The sequence below is a fragment of the Culex quinquefasciatus genome, chromosome 3 (assembly GCF_015732765.1).
Source record: "Culex quinquefasciatus strain JHB chromosome 3, VPISU_Cqui_1.0_pri_paternal, whole genome shotgun sequence".
Classification (NCBI taxonomy): Eukaryota; Metazoa; Arthropoda; class Insecta; order Diptera; family Culicidae; genus Culex; species Culex quinquefasciatus.
The window spans coordinates 16,635,297-16,655,903 of NC_051863.1; the positions used below are offsets into that span (position 1 = coordinate 16,635,297).

At 35.0% G+C, this 20,607-nt stretch overlaps 2 protein-coding genes across 3 annotated transcripts; one reads left to right on the top strand and one right to left on the bottom strand.

The window, feature by feature from the left end:
* Positions 1-22: 22 nt before the first annotated feature.
* Positions 23-9,995, top strand: LOC6048758 (FERM, ARHGEF and pleckstrin domain-containing protein 2). Its single transcript, XM_038258915.1, has 6 exons — positions 23-166; positions 230-424; positions 3,684-4,383; positions 9,320-9,477; positions 9,543-9,802; positions 9,866-9,995. The coding sequence occupies exons 1-6, from the start codon at positions 23-25 to the stop codon at positions 9,993-9,995; spliced, it is 1,587 nt and encodes a 528-aa protein (XP_038114843.1).
* Positions 9,996-15,977: 5,982 nt separating this feature from the next.
* Positions 15,978-19,142, bottom strand: LOC6048759 (integrator complex subunit 4). 2 transcript variants are annotated; one of them, XM_001865599.2, is made up of 3 exons: positions 18,978-19,142; positions 16,518-18,905; positions 15,978-16,447 (listed from the first exon to the last, which is right to left on the bottom strand). In XM_001865599.2, the coding sequence occupies exons 1-3, from the start codon at positions 19,026-19,028 to the stop codon at positions 16,037-16,039; spliced, it is 2,850 nt and encodes a 949-aa protein (XP_001865634.2). In that variant the 5' UTR covers positions 19,029-19,142; the 3' UTR covers positions 15,978-16,036. The 2 variants fall into 2 exon arrangements, with proteins under 2 accessions (XP_001865634.2, XP_038119588.1); XM_038263660.1 differs by having other exon boundaries at positions 16,037-16,447; positions 16,518-18,902.
* Positions 19,143-20,607: the final 1,465 nt, after the last annotated feature.

Below are 20,607 nucleotides of genomic sequence, written 5' to 3' on the forward strand. Positions count from 1 at the left end.
GCCGCTGCAGGCCGGAGCCGGGATGAACGGTGGTTCCGGCACGCTGCGGTCCATCGACGAGGAGATCAAGAAGAAAAAGTGGCCAACCGATCGGGCTTACTTCCTGGCGAAGGAGCTGCTGATGACGGAGCGGACCTACAAGAAGGACCTGGACGTCCTCAATACGGTAAGAAAGCAGCGCCTGCTTGGTCTGAAAAACAAGTCTACAAAATTCCTTAAATTTTTTCAGTGGTTCCGCGAGGAGCTGACCCCCGAGGACGTGGAGAACCTGCAGCCGCTGTTCCAGTACTTTGACTCGATGCTCGAACATCACAGCGTGTTTCTGCGCGACCTCGAGCACCGGATCCTGCTGTGGGAGGGCCGCGGCGGGCACGAGACGCACCGCATCGGGGACGTCATGTTGAAGAATATGGTCGTGCTGCCGGTGAGTAGAGTAGACATTTGCTGTTAGTCGTTTTACTTTTAGGATTTTCATGACTAAAGATATCATTAATTCAAAGAATAAATCATTCATTTATTCTCAAAAGTCATTTGCACTAGGTTTTTTTTTCCAAATTTTGTGGGAGCTAAATGAATTACCTCTACAGTTAATTTGACGTAGTAGGCCTGGCCCGCCACTAGTTTGTGATGTTCTGATACAGAAACAACGCCTTATATTTTTTGGTTATCCCTATCGGCCAGATATTTGCAATGGCCTACTGCCTACTGTAGAACGCATGATTTCCTTTCCATGATCATGTAGTTTAAAAAAATCTTTCAAATAAAACATCGAAAAAATCAGAAATTCAAAATATTTTTTCAAACTTTTATAAACCATTAAAAAAGTGATTTAGTTTTTTGAAATATTTTCAGATTTTTTTTAAGAAAGATTCTGAAACCCCAGATTTTTTTTATTTAGCTTGTTTTGATTTTTTAGTTTGATTTGGATTATTTTCGTATGTAAAATGTTTGAAAATTGGTATGAAATATACCCGTTTTTTTGGTTTTTATTTTTTATTTATTATTAAGCTGCCCATGTTCGTATAAATGTCCCATATGCAAAAACAGCATGCTGAGAAAAATGCATTTGAAGTTTGTCCCACACATAAGGCTACGTTTTAAGTTTTCGCCAAAAAAAACCTTCTTTTCTAGAACAATGTTGGTACTGGATGATGTAGGCTTTTCTGAAAGAGCACATGACTTTGAACCAAACTGCATCAATAACTCAAAATCGAAGAAAATGCAAATGGGTCAATCATGCGATCAGGGGCAGTAAGGTTATTCCATTTTTTTTCAAGGTTTTTGTTTCCCGCCTCTTTTTTTCCAAAATTGGACCGACAAATCAAAGGCAAATTTTGGATGCAATCAGCTGCAAATAATTTTAAATGCATTCTCCTGCGGTTTCAATTATTTTAGACAGGCTTCGATTTAAAAAAAAAACGTCAAAAATCCATTTTTAACCATTTTTTGATCTTTAAAAAGCATTGGAAAGAAGAACTCTTAAAATTTTAGATAATTTATGGGTTGGAAGTTTTACTTGTTTTATGTGACTTTGCCAATGTTTTTAGAAATGTCATATTTTTAGGGGTCAACTTTGGCTGTGTTTTTTACTAACATTTCCTATATTTTAAGTAAAAAGAAGTATGCCATAATTTTTCTAGTGTCCCAGACTATGTCTCTACGCATTTTTTTTACAATTTAAATGATAATGGTGCCATTCTATAGCAAAAAATGTGAAAAACAAGCAAAAAATTTAAAAAGTGATTGTAAAAACATGAAAAAATTAGATAGGCAAAATGTAATGATAGGAGGTGGTAGAATAGGCCAAATACTACCGAAAATAAACATTAACCAAACAAGATAAATGCAAATTAAAATACTAAAAATTAAACAAGAAAAACATAAAACAAGAGAAGTAAAATTTTTCGTAGAACAAAAGTTGCTCAATATGACCTCCAACACGGGAAAAATAAAAATTTTCGAAAGAAAATGTGCAGTAGATTAAATTTCATTACATTATAGATTTTTTGAAAGCCATTTTTTTATTTGAGCTTATTAATTTTTTGAATTTATAGTTTTAATGCATACAATTTTATTTTAATTTTTTAAGTATTTTTTAAATTGTTTTTATTATTTTTTAATATTTTTTATTGCTTCATTTCTGTTATTTTTCCAAATTTATTTAATTTTGTGTCTATGTCAAAAGCATAAACGTTTGCATTTGTTGAATTTACATCTTTTCATTGTTTTAAAAATTTGTATTGCACGCCAACTGTATAATAAATTGGTTAACAAAGTTTAATTGAAAGGTGGAAATGCCAAGGTAAATCCTGGTTTAAGGCTTATGTTTTTTATGAATGTTTTTATATTTTTAAAACTTATTTATTTTTTAGTTTTTTCGATCTGTCTAAATTTAGTCGTTTTTTTTATTTTTGAAATCTTCAGGATTATTTTTTTTATGCTTGTGTTTTTTTTTTAAACCGCTTCAAATATTTTTAAAATTATGCCTTTTCTCTTCTTGAAACTTAACTTTGGGGCCTGAATTTATAAAAAAAAAAAAACAATTTTCTTATTTTAACAATTATTTTGAGTTAACTTTTTTGTTGAAATTTTAAAATTAGTTATTATTTTTTAGCTTTTAGATTTTTGGTTTCTGGATTATTTTTCAAACTTTTTGGTTTTTGTTTTTTTTTATTCTCTAAAACTTAATTTTTTTGTTTTAAAAAAATGTTTGATCTTTTTGGTTTTTTTTTTCTAAAACCTTTTTTTAATGTTTAAACTTTTGTAATTTCTTGATTTTTTTTAATGCATGATTTGATTTTTTCGTTTATCGTTCCATTTGAAATATCGAAGAACTGGGAACAAGTTTACTATCACGGCAAGTACAGCGGTGGGCTTGCTGTCAAAAGCAAATTTGATTTGCATTTGGTGATTTTGCATTAAACCCCAGCTGTGGAGACACCCTAAAGATGATTCCATTGGCTGATGCATGAAGTTATTTGTTTACCTTTTTTTGGTACCCTCGGCAAACGTCAAATCATACAAAATTGCTGCCGAAACTTTTCCGGGAGAGATCCAGAAAAAGATCCCGCAGCAATTTGTATTGACTTGACGTTTGTGGAGGGCGCCAAAAAGTTTGGTTATGTTCTATTTGCAAAAGACAATAAAACAAAATAGAAATTCTCGTATGTTTAGCAGGTTAAGCACTCGCTCCTAATTCCATCCAATTTGCTGATTTGCACTATTTAAACAACTAATTTTGCAAAACTTTTGATAGAAACTTGCTTGCTCACTTCTTATTGAGCTATTTATCACTCGATTTCAGTTGAAAACGCTTTTAATAAGCTTTAATTGAATGTCATAGTTCTGACCTGCCAACATTAGAGGCACGCTGGAATTAGATGCTGTTCCCCTACTTGGTGGTACAATTATGCATAGAAGTGCAACGATATCGAACAAACAGACTGGGGTTCGAACAAAGTACTACGTTCCACCTGAACAATAATAATTAACAAAAATTTCCTAATCAAATTTCAACAATTGAGTTTGTTTTATTGAGCAAGATTTCATGACAAAAATACTAAAATTGCGAAGGATTAAAATAAATGTTTTCGAAAAATATCAACTAATTTGCTAACCTTATTGCGTTTTCTTTTAAATATCGCCAACTCATAAGTCATTTTTTTCATTGCCCTTCTTCACAGATCTACGACGAGTACGTCGAGTGCCACCGGGAGATCCTGCAGCGGTTGAACGACCTGTACGAGAACGACGAGCGCTTCCAGCAGGCCTATCGGGACTTTGAGCAGCAAAAGGTGTGCTACCTGCCGATCTGCTACTTCGTCGTGAAACCCCTGCACCGTTTGCTGCACTATCAGCTGCTGCTGGAACTGCTGCTCGAGCATTACGGCGAGGACCACTTCGACCGGACGGATTGCCACGGCACGTTGATGATGCTCCTCCGAACGACGCAGGTCGTCCGGCAGGAACTGGCCGCCTCCGAGAATTACACCCTGCTGTGCGAGGTCCAGCGCGACCTGGTCGGATTCGACACGCTCGTCCAAACCGACCGGAAGCTCGTCCGGCAGGGTTGCCTCCTTAAACATTCCAAGCGTGGCCTCCAGCAGCGGATGTTCTTCCTCTTTTCGGACATTCTGCTGTACGCGTTCAAGTCGCCGGTCACGCAAACCTTCAAGGTGCTTGGCCACGTGCCGGTGCGGTCGCTGCTCACCGAGAATGCCGAGCACAACGCGTTTGTGATATTCGGTGGCCAGCGGGCCATCACCGTCAGTGCGGGTACGACCGCCGAGAAGAAGTTGTGGCTGGACGAACTGACGAAGGCGGCGGCCAGCGTCAAGCACAAGCCCCAAACGCAGCTGCCGCTGGTGTCGGTCAAGTATTGCAGTGAGTATTGGGCTTTTTTTTCTAAATAACTGTTTAGCTTTTATATCAAAAAGACGTAAGAGCCATTGGTAAACAAAGCCCTTTTTGCATCGGTATTCGACCTACTTGTTCTAGATTGTTCATCTACACGTAAACTTAAAACAAAAGAAATGTTGTTTCAATTTGAAGAAAAAGGAAAATTAGTGCCGGAGGTCACGGCGGCTATTACGGCTTTTTGAAAACTCACCCGAGGTTTATAAAAAGTACCTTCCGATTGGCAGCAATAAATATCATAAAATTGAGCTACCATGATCCGCACCACTGCGTTTCGGGTTGAATGTTAATTATTGATTTATATTTTTTTTTTTCATTTTGTATTCCATTTATCCATCCATTATCTAATAATTTGCTAGTTGGGACGTTTAAAACAAACTGTTCAATTTTTTAACGAACGAATTAGGTAAAACGCCGAAATTCACAATTCGAAAATGCAAATACTTCCGATTTCCAAAAAGTTCCAAAATCCAAATTTATTAATTTTAAAATTCAAAATATATTAGTCATTAAATTTCCGAATTCAGAAATAAAAAAATAAAAAGAAAAATTAAAAATTCAAAAACGCCAAAATTTTAACATTTCGTCATTTTTAAATGGTTTTGAAATAAAAAAAAAACAAATGCAAATATTTAAAAAAAAAACAAACTAAAATTTTTATTTTTAAAAATTTAAAAATTCAAAAAATTCGGGAACCTAGTGCATAAGATCGGTCAAGGTCCGTTCTTACACTGAAAATTGCGAATTGTGAATTGCGAATGTTTAGAAATTTAAAAATAACAAATGCAAATATTAAAAAAACTAAAATTTATAACTCAAATTTAAACTTAAAATTGTATAACATTTTTTTATAAGTTTCAACAATTTAAAAAATTTCAAGAATTTATTCTTTAATTTCAGGAATTTTCAAAGTTTACAAAATTAAGAATTTAAAATATTTCAAAAATCGCAAGCATTCCAAAAAAAGTTAAATTGTTTTTTTTTAGAATTTTAATCTAATATCTTCAAGAATTTTAAGAAATTTTCATGAATTTCAAGAATTTATGAATCTTAAGAATTTTAAAACTTAAAAAATTCAAAAATTCCACAAATTTTACGATTTTTTAATTTTTTAAGAATTTTAAATATTTCAAAATTTCTAGGAAGTTCAACAATTCAAAAAAATTTAACAATATAAAAATTTTATGAATTTTAAAAATTTCTGTAATTTCAAGAATTATAAAAATTACTAAAATTTTAAAGATATTCACAAATTTCAAGGTTATTTAAAATTTCATAAATTTAACAAATTTTGAGAACTTAATTTTTTTATTACAGATTAAAGAATTTAATTCTTTGGTTTTTTGGCCATCAATATTTGACCAAAAAATCAAAATTTTCTAATGTAGCCTTTTATTTTCGTAGTGTCTAATTTATTTTTTTTTTTTTGAAAGAGAATTTCTAAAATTTCTAGAATTTCTAGAATTTCAAGTATTTTAAGGATTTCAATTTTTCAAGAATTTCAGGAATTTCAAAAATTTCAAAAATTTTAAAAAATTAAAAAATTTCAATAATTTCAAAAATTTCAAAAATATCAAGAGTTTTAAAAATTTTAAAAATTTTAAAAATTTCAAAAAATTCCAAAATTTTCAATTTTTTAAGAATTTCAAGAATTTTAAGAATTTTAAGAATTTTAATAATTTTAAGAATTTTAAGAATTTTAAGAATTTTAAGAATTTTAAGAATTTTAAGAATTTTAAGAATTTTAAGAATTTTAAGAATTTTAAGAATTTTAAGAATTTTTAGAATTTTAAGAATTTTAAGAATTTTTAGAATTTCAAGAATATCAAAAATTTCAAGAATTTCAAGCATTTCAAGAATTTGAAGAATTTCAAGAGTTTTAAGAATTTCAAGAATTTTAAGAATTTCAAGAATTTCAAGAATTTTTTAGAATTTCAAGAATTTCAAGAATTTTTTAGAATTTCAAGAATATCAAGAATTTCAAGAATTTTAAGAATTTCAAGAATTTGAAGAATTTAAAGAATTTAAAGAATTTCAAGAATTTTAAGAATTTCAAGAATTTTAAGAATTTCAAGAATTTTAAGAATTTCAAGAATTTCAAGAATTTGAAGAATTTCAAGCGTTTTAAGAATTTCAAGAATTTTAAGAATTTCAAGAATTTTAAGAATTTCAAGAATTTTAAGAATTTCAAGAATTTTAAGAATTTCAAGAATTTCAAGAATTTTTTAGAATTTCAAGAATATCAAGAATTTCAAGAATTTTAAGAATTTCAAGAATTTCAAGAATTTGAAGAATTTAAAGAATTTAAAGAATTTTAAGAATTTCAAGAATTTTAAGAATTTCAAGAATTTTAAGAATTTCAAGAATATTATGAATTTTATAAATTTTAAGAATTTCAAGAATTTTAAGAATTTTATAAATTTTAAGAATTTCAAGAATTTTAAGAATTTCAAGAATTTTAAGAATTTCAAGAATTTCAAGAATTTCAAGAATTTCAAGAATTTCAAGAATTTCAAGAATTTCAAGAATTTCAAGAATTTCAAGAATTTCAAGAATTTCAAGAATTTCATGAGTTTCAAGAATTTTAAGAATTTTAAGAATTTTAAGAATTATAAGGACTTGAAGAACTTCAAGAGTTTCAAGAATTTCAAGAATTTTAAAAATACAAGAATTTCAAGAATTGTTAGAATTTTAAGAATTTCAATAATTGTTAGAATTTCAAGATTATCAAAAATTTCAAGAATTTCAAGCATTTCAAGAATTTCAAAAACTAAAAGAATTTCAAGAATTTCAGGAATTTTAAGAATTTCAAGAATTTCAAGAATTTTAAGAATTTTAAGAATTTCAAAAATTTCAAAAAATTGAAGAATTTTCAAAATTTCAAGAATTTTAAGAATTTTATGAATTTAAACAATTTTAAAAATTGCAAGAATTTTAAAAATTCTAAGAATTTTAAAAATTTCAATAATTTTAAAAATTTCAAGAATTTTAAGAATTTTAAAAAATTTACGAATTTCAAAAATTTGAAGAATTTCAAAAAAATTAGAATTTGAATAAATTAAAGATCTCGAAGAATTTAAAATTTTTTATGAATTTCAAAAAAATTGCAAAATTTCTAGAATTTGAACAATTATAAAAATTTAAGAATTTAAAAAATTCAAAGAATTTTAAAAATTTGAAAACATGGAAGCATTTGAATAAATTGAAGAATTTGAAGATCTTGAAGAATTTCAAGAATTTAAGAATTTTAAGGTTTTTTTTTAATTTTAACAATTTCATTTCACCAAAAAATCAAAATTTTCTAATGTAGCCTATTATTTTCGTAGTGTCTATTTTTTTTATTTGAAAGAGAATTTCTAAAATTTCTAGAATTTCTAGAATTTTTAGAAATTCAAGAATTTTAAGGATTTCAATATTTCAAAAATTTTAAAAATTTAGGAAATTTCAATAATTTCAAAAACTTCAAAAATATCAAGAGTTTTAAAAATTTCAAAAAATTCCAAAATTTTCAATTTTTTAAGAATTTCAAGAATTTTAAGAATTTCAAAAATTTTAAGAATTTCAAGAATTTTTAAAATTTTAAGAATTTTAAGAATTTTAAGAATTTTAAAAATTTTAAGAATTTTGAGAATTTTAAGAATTTTAAGAATTTTTAGAATTTCAAGAATATCAAAAATTTCAAGAATTTCAAGCATTTCAAGAATTTTAAGAATTTCAAGAATTTCAAGAATTTTTAGAATTTAAAGAATTTCAAAACTTTTAGAATTTCAAGAATATCAAGAATTTCAAGAATTTCAAAAATTTTAAGAATTTCAAGAATTTCAAGAATTTTTAGAATTTAAAGAATTTTAAAACTTTTAGAATTTCAAGAATATCAAAAATTTCAAGAATTTCAAGAATTTTAAGAATTTCAAGAATTTCAAGAATTTCAAGAATATCAAGAATTTCAAGAATTTCAAGAATTTCAAGAATTTCAAGAATTTCAAGAATTTTAAGAATTTTAAGAATTTCAAGAATTTTAAGAATTTTAAGAATTATAAGGACTTGAAGAACTTCAAGAGTTTCAAGAATTTCAAGAATACAAGAATCTCAAGAATTGTTAGAATTTTAAGAATTTCAATAATTTTTAGAATTTCAAGATTATCAAAAATTTCAAGAATTTCAAGCATTTCAAGAATTTCAAAAACTAAAAGAATTTCAACAATTTAAAAAAATTGAAGAATTTTCAAAATTTCAAGAATTTTAAGAATTTTGTGAATTCGAACAATTTTAAAAATTGCAAGAATTTTAAAAATTCTAAAAATTTAAAAAATTTCAATAATTTTAAAAATTTCAAGAATTTTAAGAATTTTAAAAATTTTACGAGTTTCAGAAATTTGAAGAATTTAAAAAAAAATAAGAATTTGAATAAATTAAAGATCTCGAAGAATATATTTTTTTTATGAATTTCAAAAAAATTGCAAAATTGCAAAATTTCTAGAATTTTAAGAATTTGAACAATTTCAAAAATTTTAAGAATTAAAAAAAATCAAAGAATTTTAAAAATTTGAAAACATGGAAGCATTTGAATAAATTGAAGAATTTGAGGATCTTGAAGAATTTCAAGAATTTCAAGTACTTTACGAATTTTAAGAATTTTAAGGTTTTTTAGAATTTTAACAATTTCAACAACTTGTAGAATTTTAAGAATTTTAAAATTAAGATTTTTTTCTGTGATCTGTGGTCCCAAAAATCTTTTTTTTTTAATGCATGAATAAACGTTATAAAATATATACACAATTGTTTCAAATCAAATTTTCAAGGTTTTCTTGAATTTTTAATTGCGAAGTAGATACAAACTAAAAAAAATTGCTTTGGAATAACAAGTTGTTATTATTACCTTCTCTAATTGCTCTTCTTATAGCATCCTCCGAGGAAAACCTGGAGACGTGCGGCCTGAACAACAGCTCGATCATCAGTCCACCGGCGCGGGCACCGTCCTCGCGGAACAACACGGCGCTGCACGTGTGCTGGCACCGGGGCGTCACCATCTGTCTGGACGACCACCTACGGTCGGGGAAGGTTCGTGTCGAGATGCTTGTTCTTTTGACTTTTTGGTAACATTTGCTTCTTATCCACTGTTTCAGAACCAAATCTCCGGCTATTTGCTGCGCAAGTTCAAAAACAGCTCCGGCTGGCAGAAGCTGTGGGTGGTGCTTACGTCGTTCTGCTTGTACTTTTACAAGAGCTACTCGGACGACGCCGCCCTGGCCAGCCTGCCGCTGCTGGGGTACTCGGTCGGACCGCCCGGCATCCAGGACGCCGTCCAGAAGGAGTTTGTCTTCAAGCTGTCCTTCAAAAATCACACGTATTTCTTCCGGGCGGAAAGCGAACACACCTACCAGCGGTGAGCCTTGAACTCGGGAACCTTTTGAGGAGTTCAAATTCTAACCGATTCTTCAACTTTCAGATGGCTGGAGGTGCTCCAGAGTGCCACCCAGATGCAGGATCTGAAGCTGACCTCCGGCAACAATCATCACACTAGCAATAGTCACAACAACAACATCAACAGCAATGCCTCAACATCAGCCCAGGAGTAGCAGCAGTAAAACGCGTGTGTGATATTCCATTGGCCAACAGCAAAAAGTCAAGTCCGCGTGTAATTTGTGTGTGCTTGGGCGCGCGCGCGCGAGCGAGAAAGCAATTCTAGTTACGAGTCGTACGAGAGAGACTAGCGAAACTTGTTTGTTTTTTTAATTATTATTTTTGCATTATTTTTTAAGCTAGAAAAACGTGTGTAACGAAAGTGTCTGTCGAGGAGGAAAGTAAAAGCGTGGGACGAGAAGTTCCTTTTAAAGGAAAAACAAATGCAATCGTGTTAAGTAAAAAACGCCAGAGATCAAATCTGTGGGAAACAATATGTGTCAAAGGAAAAAAAAACATGATGCAATCGAGAAAAGTGCGAACAATCGAAAAATGCGAACGGAGAGATGAAGCGGAAAAGTCTTAGCAAAGTGACGAATATTTATATATACGTATGTATTTGGTGGAACATTTCGCCTTCTGTAGAATCACATTTTGCAATGTTCGGAATATTTAGGGAGGAAGAAAACAATATTATATTAAATTGTGGCAAAAGAAAAATTTCAAATTGATGATGAATAAAAATCTTGTATACAGTTAAACATCTTTCATTTGTTATTTAACGAAAATTTAAGAAAAAAATCCTTCCTGCACGAATATTTACTTCCAATTACCTACAACGATGGGTCGAATAACGGATTCGGACATCATTTTCATAAAAAATATATCTGAGATTCGGCCTCAAAAACTTTATAAAAAATAACTTTTAATATGGTAGTCATATCTTCAATCTTTTTGGCACTTTTGGGTCGACATTTATTTTTTGCGTTGAAACATTGCAGGCTCCAAAAAATCCCAAAAAATGATGCATTTTCAGAATCGGGATATTTTTGAAAAGTTCTCTATTTTACTATAACTGATAAATAGAATGCGTAAAATTCGGTGGAACTAGCTCTTACAACTCTCAAAAACAGTAACCTTGAAGGCTGTATACTTTTTAGTCCATAAAAATACCATAATAGGCTATCCAGGCGGGCCTGGGCGTAGAGCAAATTGGCAAATTTATAATTTTCAATGAGCTATAACTTATTGTATGCTAAGGGAATAGTTTTAAATGCATTGATTGTTTGTTTTCAACCTATTCAACATGTACACATGCTACATACATCATAAATAGTAAAAATAGTCCCGATTTACACCTAATAACAATGTCGCATTTTTTTATGGGCCATACTGTATAAGTCATTTTTGTTTATATGGAGCCCAAGTTCACTCGATAATGACATATAAGAAGGGCGTAAGTGTTTTAAATATTTATTTTTTTCGTAATTTAAATATTGCTGTATCTCAAAGCCGTTGCATCGTTTCAAAAAAAAGTGGTCAAAGACAAACTTGTTGGAAATTTGACGGGCTTTCCGAAAAAAATACACTGAAAGACAAAAACACTCCACTTTCATGAGATTTTTTGATTTTTAAGTTTAAAAGTCAAATTTGAAGGTGAGCTTACGATTCTTTTTCGTTCAAAATTTTTGTGAATGTAGCCTAAGATGTTAAAAAAAGACTCACGAAAAATGCAGGATGGAGGGAGCAACTCTCCTTAAAAAATACAAAAATCATTTACTGAAACTGTTTTTTTAAGTGCTCTAAACATCAAAATTTTCAAAAACCGAACACTAGAGTCGATTCTCCAGACAATTTTACATAAAAGTCTCCATATTGACCATTGTCCTAAGTCCAATCCTTGTGAAATTACAGCGGGTTTAAAAATAAAAATGTTGAAAAAAATAGGTTTTTTGATGGTTTTAGGCAATTTTCACTTATGGGAAATTGGACAAGCTTTCCGTAAAAATATTTTCGAGACTGAAAAATCAAGTCTGCCATAAAGAAATTAACGACGATATCTCAGCTACTAATGGTCCGATTTTCAATGTTGAAATATGAAACATTCGTAAAATTTTCCGATCTTTTCGAAAAAAATATTTTAATTTTTTTTAAATCAAGACTAACATTCTAAAAGGGCCAAACATTGAATATTATGCCCATTTAAATTGCTAGTCTTGATTTAAAAATTTCAAGATATTTTTTTCGAAAAGATCGGAAAATTTCACGAATTTTTCATGTTTTAACATTGAAAATCGGACCATTAGCTGCTGAGATATGGTCATTAGAAAATGGTGGGTTGTTTTGGCGATATTAAGAAAACTTCAATTTTCGTGATTCTTTTTCTTAAAGCGGCTCTATCTCAGCAACCCGAGGTCCAATCTTTAATATCTCTTAGACAATTTTATAGCTAATTTTCTGAACTTTTCAAAAAATATATTTTTAGAAATGGTCACTCATGGTCACTATTTTTAAAAATTGAAAAACTGCAAATATTTCGCTAAAATCAAACTTTTGGTGGCTATACCTTGAAAACGGAGCCCTTTATCAAAAAATCTGTAAAGTATTTTTCGATTGCAAATTCAATTTTGAATTAAAAAATAATGTCAAACTTGTTTTTGCATGAAACTTCGATTTCTTTTCCAAAAATCCCTATTTTTAAAAAAAATCATAACTCGGCGGCAGATTTTTTGACCATGTTTCTCTATGGCTCAAAAGTTGCGGATTTTTGTCCTCTAAAACATATAAAAAAATCTCGAAAATCAAAAAATACGTATTTTGGGAAATTGAGTTTTAGTGAAAAAAAAGTTGATAAAAAAATCTGCATTTTTTTTCCGTGTACCTATTTTTTTCTCAAAAGTCCTCAACAATACCTACAACTTTGCCGAAGACACCAAATTGATCAGAAAATTCACTCAAAAGTTACAGCTGTTTGAATATTTACATACCATTTTTGTATGGACAGCTGCCAAAATTGTATGGAGACTTGTATGGGTGAACCAATGACACAAAATAGCTTATTTGGTCATAGGGAAGGCCCCCACAAAGTTTGAGCCAAATAAAAAAATACAAATAAAATCCATTTCCGGTTTTGGTAGAGAATTGCTCCTATGTTTTTAAAAATGTCATTTTTTAGTGGTCATTTTTGGCTGTGTATTTTCACTAGTATTTCCTATATTTTAAGTAAAAAGAAGTAGAGCAATTCTCTGAGATTTCGGTCATTCGATTTTTTTTTGTATTTTTTAATCCGGCTGAAACTTTTTTGGTGCCTTCGGTATGCCCAAAGAAGCCATTTTGCATCATTAGTTTGTCCATATAATTTTCCATACAAATTTGGCAGCTGTCCATACAAAAATGATATTCAAAATCTGTATCTTTTGAAGGAATTTTGATCGATTTGGTGTCTTCGGCAAAGTTGTAGGTATAAATATGGACTACACTGAAAAAATTGATACACGATAAAAAAATTGGTGATTTTTAATTTAACTTTTGTCACTAAAACTTGATTTGCAAAAACACTATTTTTAATTTTTTCATTTTTGATATGTTTTAGAGGACATAAAATGCCAACTTTTCAGAAATTTCCAGAATGGGCAAAAATCTTTGACCGAGTTATGATTTTTGAATCAATACAGATTTTTCAAAAATCGAAATATTGGTCGCAAAATTTTTCAACTTCATTTTCCGATGTAAAATCGAATTTGCAATCAAAAGTACTTTAGTGAATTTTTGAAAAAGTGCACCATTTTCAAGTTATAACCTTTTAGGTAACTTTTTTGAAAATAGTCGCAGTTTTTCATTTTTTAAAAATAGTGCCCATGTTTGCCCACTATTGAAAAAAATATTTTTGAAAAGCTGAGAAAATTCTCTATATTTTGCTTCTTCGGACTTTGTTGATACGACCCTTAGTTGCTGAGATATTGCCATGCAAAGGTTAAAAACATGAAAATTGATGTTTTCTAAGTCTCACCCAAACAACCCACTATTTTCTAATGTCGATATCTCAGCAACTATAGGTCCGATTCACAATGTTAATATATGAAACATTTGTGAAATTTTCCGATCTTTTCGAAAAAATATTTTCAAAAATTCAAAATCAAGACTAACATTTCAAACAGGCCAAACATTCAATATTACGCCCATTTGAAATGTTAGTCTTGATTTAAAATTTTTGAAAGTATTTTTTTCGAAAAGATCGGAAAATTTCACGAATGTTTCATATATTAACATTGAAAATCGGACCTATAGTTGCTGAGATATCGACATTAGAAAATGGTGGGTTGTTTGGGTGGTACTTAGAAAACATCAATTTTCATGTTTTTTAACCTTTGCATGGCAATATCTCAGCAACTAAGGGTCGTATCAACAAAGTCCGAAAAAGCAAAATATAGAGAATTTTCTCAACTTTCCAAAAATATTTTTTCCAAAAGTGGGCAAACATGGGCACTATTTTTAAAAATGAAAACTGCGACTATTTTCAAAAAGTTACTTAAATATGGCTATAACTTAAAAACGGTACACTTTATCAAAATTTCACTAAAGTACTTTTGATTGCAAATTCGATTTTACATCGAAAATGAAGTTGAAAAATTTGCGACCAATATTTCGATTTTTTTAAAATCTGTATTGATTCAAAAATCATAACTCGGTCAAAGATTTTTTGCCCATTCTGGAAATTTCTGAAAAGTTGGCATTTTATGTCCTCTAAAACATATCAAAAAATGAAAAAAATTAAAAATAGTGTTTTTTTGCAAATCAAGTTTTAGTGACAAAAAGTTAAATTAAAAATCACCAAATTTTTTTTACCGTGTATCATTTTTTTTCAGTGTAGTCCATATCCATACCTACAACTTTGCCGAAGACACCAAATCGATCAAAAAATTCCTTCAAAAGATACAGATTTTTGAATTTTCACATATCATTTTTGTATGGACAGCTGCCAAATTTGTATGGAAAATTATATGGACAAACTAATGATGCAAAATGGCTTCTTTGGGCATACCGAAGGCACCAAAAAAGTTTCAGCCGGATTAAAAAATACAAAAATTAAAATTAAAGAAAAAAGACCGATTCCGTAGAGAACTGCTCAGTATGCAGTAATTTTTCTAGTGCCTCTACGCATTTTCTAACAATTTAAATGATAATGGTTCCATTCTATAGCAGAAATTGTGAAAAACAAGTAAAAAATTGAAAAAGTGTCTGTAAAAACATGAAAAAAATCGATAGGAGATGGTAGAATAGGCCAAAAACTACCAAAAACAAACATAAACTAAATAAGATAAATGCAAATTAAAATACTAAAAATAAAACAAAAAAACATAAAACAAGAAAAGTGAAGTTTCTCCTGCCCAGGTTTTCAAGCGAAGATGGCGTTCGAATGGTGAACATCCGAATTGTCGAAATCGCGCAGTAGCACCAACATTAGAAAACAATTGTGGCTGTCATTAATTTGTAAATACAACCTAAAATACAACATGAATGCGAGGAAGGCACCAACCACCTTAAGGTGGATTAAGTAAGGTTTTTTAATTTAAAATTTGATGAAAACAAAAATTTTAGCGGAAAAAAATTGTGAGATACTAAACATCGAACATTTTCAAAAAAATTAAAGCCCAAACACTTCAATCAACGTTGAAATTTTGATGTTTTTATAAAAAAAATATGTTGTTTGCTCCCTGATTTTTCGGGCCGACTTTGAAGGGAGAAGTGACAACAACTTGAAATAAAATGTGTACCAGCCTAATTTGTTCTCGGCTACGCTTTTTGCGTAATTCTAATCTTTAGTGCTACGAGTTTAGTTTGCTTGAAGTTTGGCCCTGGAAATACTTTTAACGCCATCAAAATGGAGCATAAAAGCCCTTTTTGATTTGCGGCTATGCGACAAGAAAGCTTCAGAAGTGCCATCTTTGGGCGCAAGTCGGAATCACTCGCGTCAAGGCTGTATATCAAAAGAAAGCCATGCACTCGCGTGGTGTGCGCCAGTCAACTGTGGTAAATTACTGCCATCTATAATCGAGCACTGGAATCAACGCTTAAACAGCTTGCCTACCGTTAGGCGTTATATTTGGCTTTCAAACGAACGAAATGTCTTTCTTTAGAATAAAAAAAAAACTGAGAAGTAAATTTTGATACATTTATTGTACTGCCATTAATCGAATCATATTACACCAACCCCCCCTCAAATCCCCCTCTTGACCGGCTTTGGCGCAAACTGCACCTTGACCGGCTTGCACAGCTCCAGATCGGTGTTGGGCCGCACCGCCAAACAGATGCCAATATCCACGGGGGACGCCTCGGTCCAGACGCCGTGCGACAGCAGCACCGTCGTGCGCAACCTCCAGTGGGACTCACTCTCGCCCTGCTCGGTCATGATTTTTTTAAGGTCACGCCGCCGGGGCACGATCACGTGCACGTTCTGATCGGGATATTTTATTTTGAGGCGGAGGTTTTGCCGCTGGGACTCCTGGAGGTTCTCCAGCTCGGCTACGAACGGGACCGAGGCGATGAGGCCGGCGGTCACTTTGACGACGTTGTCGGTGCTACCGGAGGATTCCGACGGTTCGAGGATGTGCGCTTTGCACATTTTGATCTGCGGGGGGGGAAGGTTGTTTTTTTGGGATTAGATGATTGTTTGAAGGTTGTTTTTTGGGCAAACTTACGTTGGTGTTGATTTTCGGGATGACGACGGGGGCGGCGGCTTGCACGACGGGGAGGATCTCGCGGAAGACGCGACCGGGTCGTGGGTCGCCGACGGCGGCCAGCTTGGTCAGGATGGCGCTGGTGAAGGAGTCCGCGACGAGGGCGCTGTTTTCCTGCAGGAAGTTGCTGGCGTCGGATGCGATGTGGAGCAGAAGTTGGCAGGGGGCGAGGGCGCTTTGGGAGCGATCTTTTACGACGAGGACCAGGTTGAGGGCGCTGGCGCGGAGACACATCTGCTTGACGAGCAGTTGATCCTCGAGGGTGAGACTGGAGAAGAGATTTTGCAGCTTGAGACATTTGCGGATGAGTTGGGCGAGGCAGTCCTTGAGGGGTGCCTTGGTGGGTTGTCCGGTGGTGGCCACCTGCAGCTGCTCCATGAGCAGTTGGGTGCCGAAGAAGACTGCGGTGAAGTTGGCGGTTCCGGAGAAGGACGGGTCGATTTCGGCGAGACGATCGAGGTTTTCCTGGGCTGCTTTGAGCAGGGCTTGGCGGGCTTGCGGGGCGGAGTATGCGGATTGGATGTTGTTCAGGAGGGTCTCCAAGAATTGTCGCGATCCGGTTGAGGTGGTCAGGGCGAGTTTTGCGGGTTGTCCGCCCAGGTTTAGGTGGGGGACCAGGTTGGGCATGGTGTCTCGGAGATACGCGTAATGCCGCACGATGGTTTCCGGGAAGAGACTGAGCATCGGCGGCAGGTGTTGAGCCGCGTTGAACAGCATGATCAGGACGCAGATGTAGGACGGATCTTCGACGTCACGTTCGGCGCTGTCGAAGAAGGGATGATCTTGAAGGAGTTGCGGCGTGAGGGACATACAAATCTCCGGATGTTTCTGGCCGACGCGCTGCATGCAGCCGAAGGTTGAGAGACGATCTTCCGGATATTTCAGGAGTACGTCCAACACCTTCTGAACCACCAGCGAGAGACAGGCTTTGGTGGACACTTTGCAAGCGCCCAACATCAGGTGCAATCCCTCGCGAACTTCAACCGAGTAATCTTCCAGCGAACTCAGCATCGTCTCGAGCTGGTCTTCCCTCAAGATGATGTGCTTGGAAATTGCGGTCAAACTGTAAATGGCCCTCAGACGAACCTCCTCGATCTCGTCGTTGAACATGTCCACCAAAAAATCAAGTGAAGTTACGGCAAACGGCGGGTTCTTCAACGCCAACTTGCACATCGAGTTCACCGAAGCCGTCCTAACCTCCAGGAACTCGTCCTCCAAGCCCTGAACCAGCGCTCCACACGCCCCGGAAGCCATCAGCGAAACCGCTTCCGCGTTGACCAACTCCTTCGGCGCGTCATCCGCCCACTTCTTGCCGCTGGACCACTCCCCACTGGTAAAGTGTTCCGCGTTCCGCTCGTGCAAGCTCTTCTTCCTCCGCATGTTGCTCATCAGCTTCTTGTCCAGCGTCTGGTGCAGAAACTCGTCACTCACCATCGTCATCCCCCCGAGCAGCTCCGCCGCCAGCGTCCGGATGTGCATCGACAAGTCACAAATGGCGTTGCAAATCCGCCCAAACGCGTCGTCAATCAACCGCACCTCCTGGTCCGAATCCTTGCTCACCTTAACCAAATGCTCCGGATGGCGCACCCCCAACTGAAATACCAGCTGCAACGCCTCCTTCCGGACGCACTCGTAATCATCGCTCAACGACCCGCAAGCCCTCGCGTACATCGACGCCGGCAGATTAACTCCGCGCTCCCCCAGCGTCAACATCGACCGGATGGCCTGCGCCCTAACCCGAGCGTCCGCCGAATCCGTATACTTCCCAATCAGCTCCAAACTCTCCTTCTCTGCGTCCGAAACCAGCACGAACCTTCCCAGCAGCAAAATCGCATGCCTCTGCACGTTATGACTCGGCGAAAACAGCTTACTCTTGGCAAAAAACACCATCTTGTTCGTGCAAGCCACCGACGGCAGCACACACGCCCGCCCAATCCGCTCCAACGCGTACAGTCCCTGCGACACGACCTTCGCACTCGTCTCCCCCTTCAGCAGCCCAATCACCTCGTCAATCAACGCCCCACAGTCGATCCCCGTCTCCGCCGCCAAATCCCCAAACAGCGACAGCGTCTTCACCCGCACCGCCGACTCGGGCTCGCGCCGAAAGTGCTCCACCAGCTTGCGGATCGCCTCCGGGAACTCGCTCTCGTCGAACAGCATCGCGTCCGAGATCTTGATCAGCACCTGCAGCGCGTCGTTGCTGTTCCCCGCCGTGTCCTCCAGCAGGTTCACGTAGGCGAGGATCGAGGGCGGAGCGCCGGTGCTCTTGCGCGCGGTCAGCCGGATGCGCTTGTAGATGCGGGCGCTGGTGCTGGCGCCGAGCAGCGGGACGACCGCGGCCGGGTCCTGCTGGGAATGTGAGCGGGGCAAGGTTTAACGTAAACAAACCGGAAGGTTTTACATTTTTCGGGGGATTCTCACCTGAATCGTTTGGGTCGGTTCGGGAAGGGGCCTCTTCATGGCGAGAGACATCGTTGGAGATGATTACGGTGGTATATTGCGCCGAAATTGCGGATTATTCTGAATAAAATTGAAATATGTATCAAACGGTGTTTTGATCTCACAAATCAAAACCGAAACGTATAAACAACCTTTGAACTGTCAAAAGAGGTGAGGTGACCCGAGAGGCGAGGCCGTCACTGTGTGGTGAGTTTACAGCGCTGCTGGTGGCGAGTTTTGAAATCATATCTACAGGGTGGTTCAGACATTAGGGCAAAAGATTTAACCAGGGGGTTGACATTGATATTGTTTGGAAGCTGCGCGCAGTAAAAACAAAAATATTTTTTATTTATTTCATTATTTTTATCTGGGTGCTGAAAAGACAGAATGCGTAACGTGATTTCCGAATGATCCCAACGGCTCCTCATTAACACTCAAACGCTCGGGTAGTCATTTGACCCCTACTTTTTTTTCTTAAAAATCTTATAACTTTTGGTAGAATTGACCAAATTGGATGCTTTCAGTTGCAAAAGATCCAATTTTGTCTATGTTTTAAACTGTCAGATGGGGGACAAATATGGTCAAATTTTACCAGAGATATTCCGGATTCCGTTGGGGTACCTGCGGCCCTCCCATAGTCCCGACCATTGGGGCACCGGAACTGGTTCCATCCGGAAACGCTGCACTGAGCTGATGTCAATTGGTGGCCAAATGGAACCGGCTCCGGTGCCCCGTAGGACTTAACTATGTCAATTATTTTTACAGAATGATGTATTAGGATGATCCCTTGAAGTTTTGTATCATTTCCGACATTGTTCTATCGAAATGATTTTGTTATATTGGCCAAATACCCATATGGGAGGGCCGAGGTACCCCAACGGAATCCGGAATATCTCCGGTAGAAATGGACCATATGTGTCCCCCATCTGACAGTTTAAAATATAGACAAATCTGGATCTTTTGCAACCGGAAGCATCCAATTTGATCAATTCTACCAAAAGTTATAAGATTTTTTAGAAAAAAAAAGTAGGGGTCAAATGACTACCCGAACGTTTGAGTGTTAATACAACTGCACTACAGCTGTAAACATAAACAAAGTAGAAGGTTATGTTCAAGCTCGAGCGTGACATATTTTTTGCTGCTGAAGTGACTCGATTTGAAACATTTTGTATCTGATAATATTGAAGTGTTTTCGCTGAAAAAATAAGTTCTTTGCGCTTTTTTGTTTGTAGACTAAACGATGGGTGGCCAAAATAGTCCTTCTTTGTTTTCAACCCGACGAAAAATTGCGTTAGAAGTGTGAGGAATTTTGTGAATCAGAAGAGCAACCGAATGGAAGTTACGAGATTATGTATCTTTGAAGCGCAGTGATAATACAGGATTATGATTATTCATTGTTATTTGGCAGGTGCCATTAGTTACTGATAATTCGTCGTAAAACATTCGTAAACATAGGTTATGCGTGAGACATAGCGCTTATTGAAATGTTAGCGACGAATTTTGCCAATCTCGATTTCAACCCTTTTCTTGAGATTTGTTGACTTTGAATACCTCAAAAGCTCGATGCCCTCGACCCTTTCATTCCTGACAAAAAAAAAATATAGATCGATTA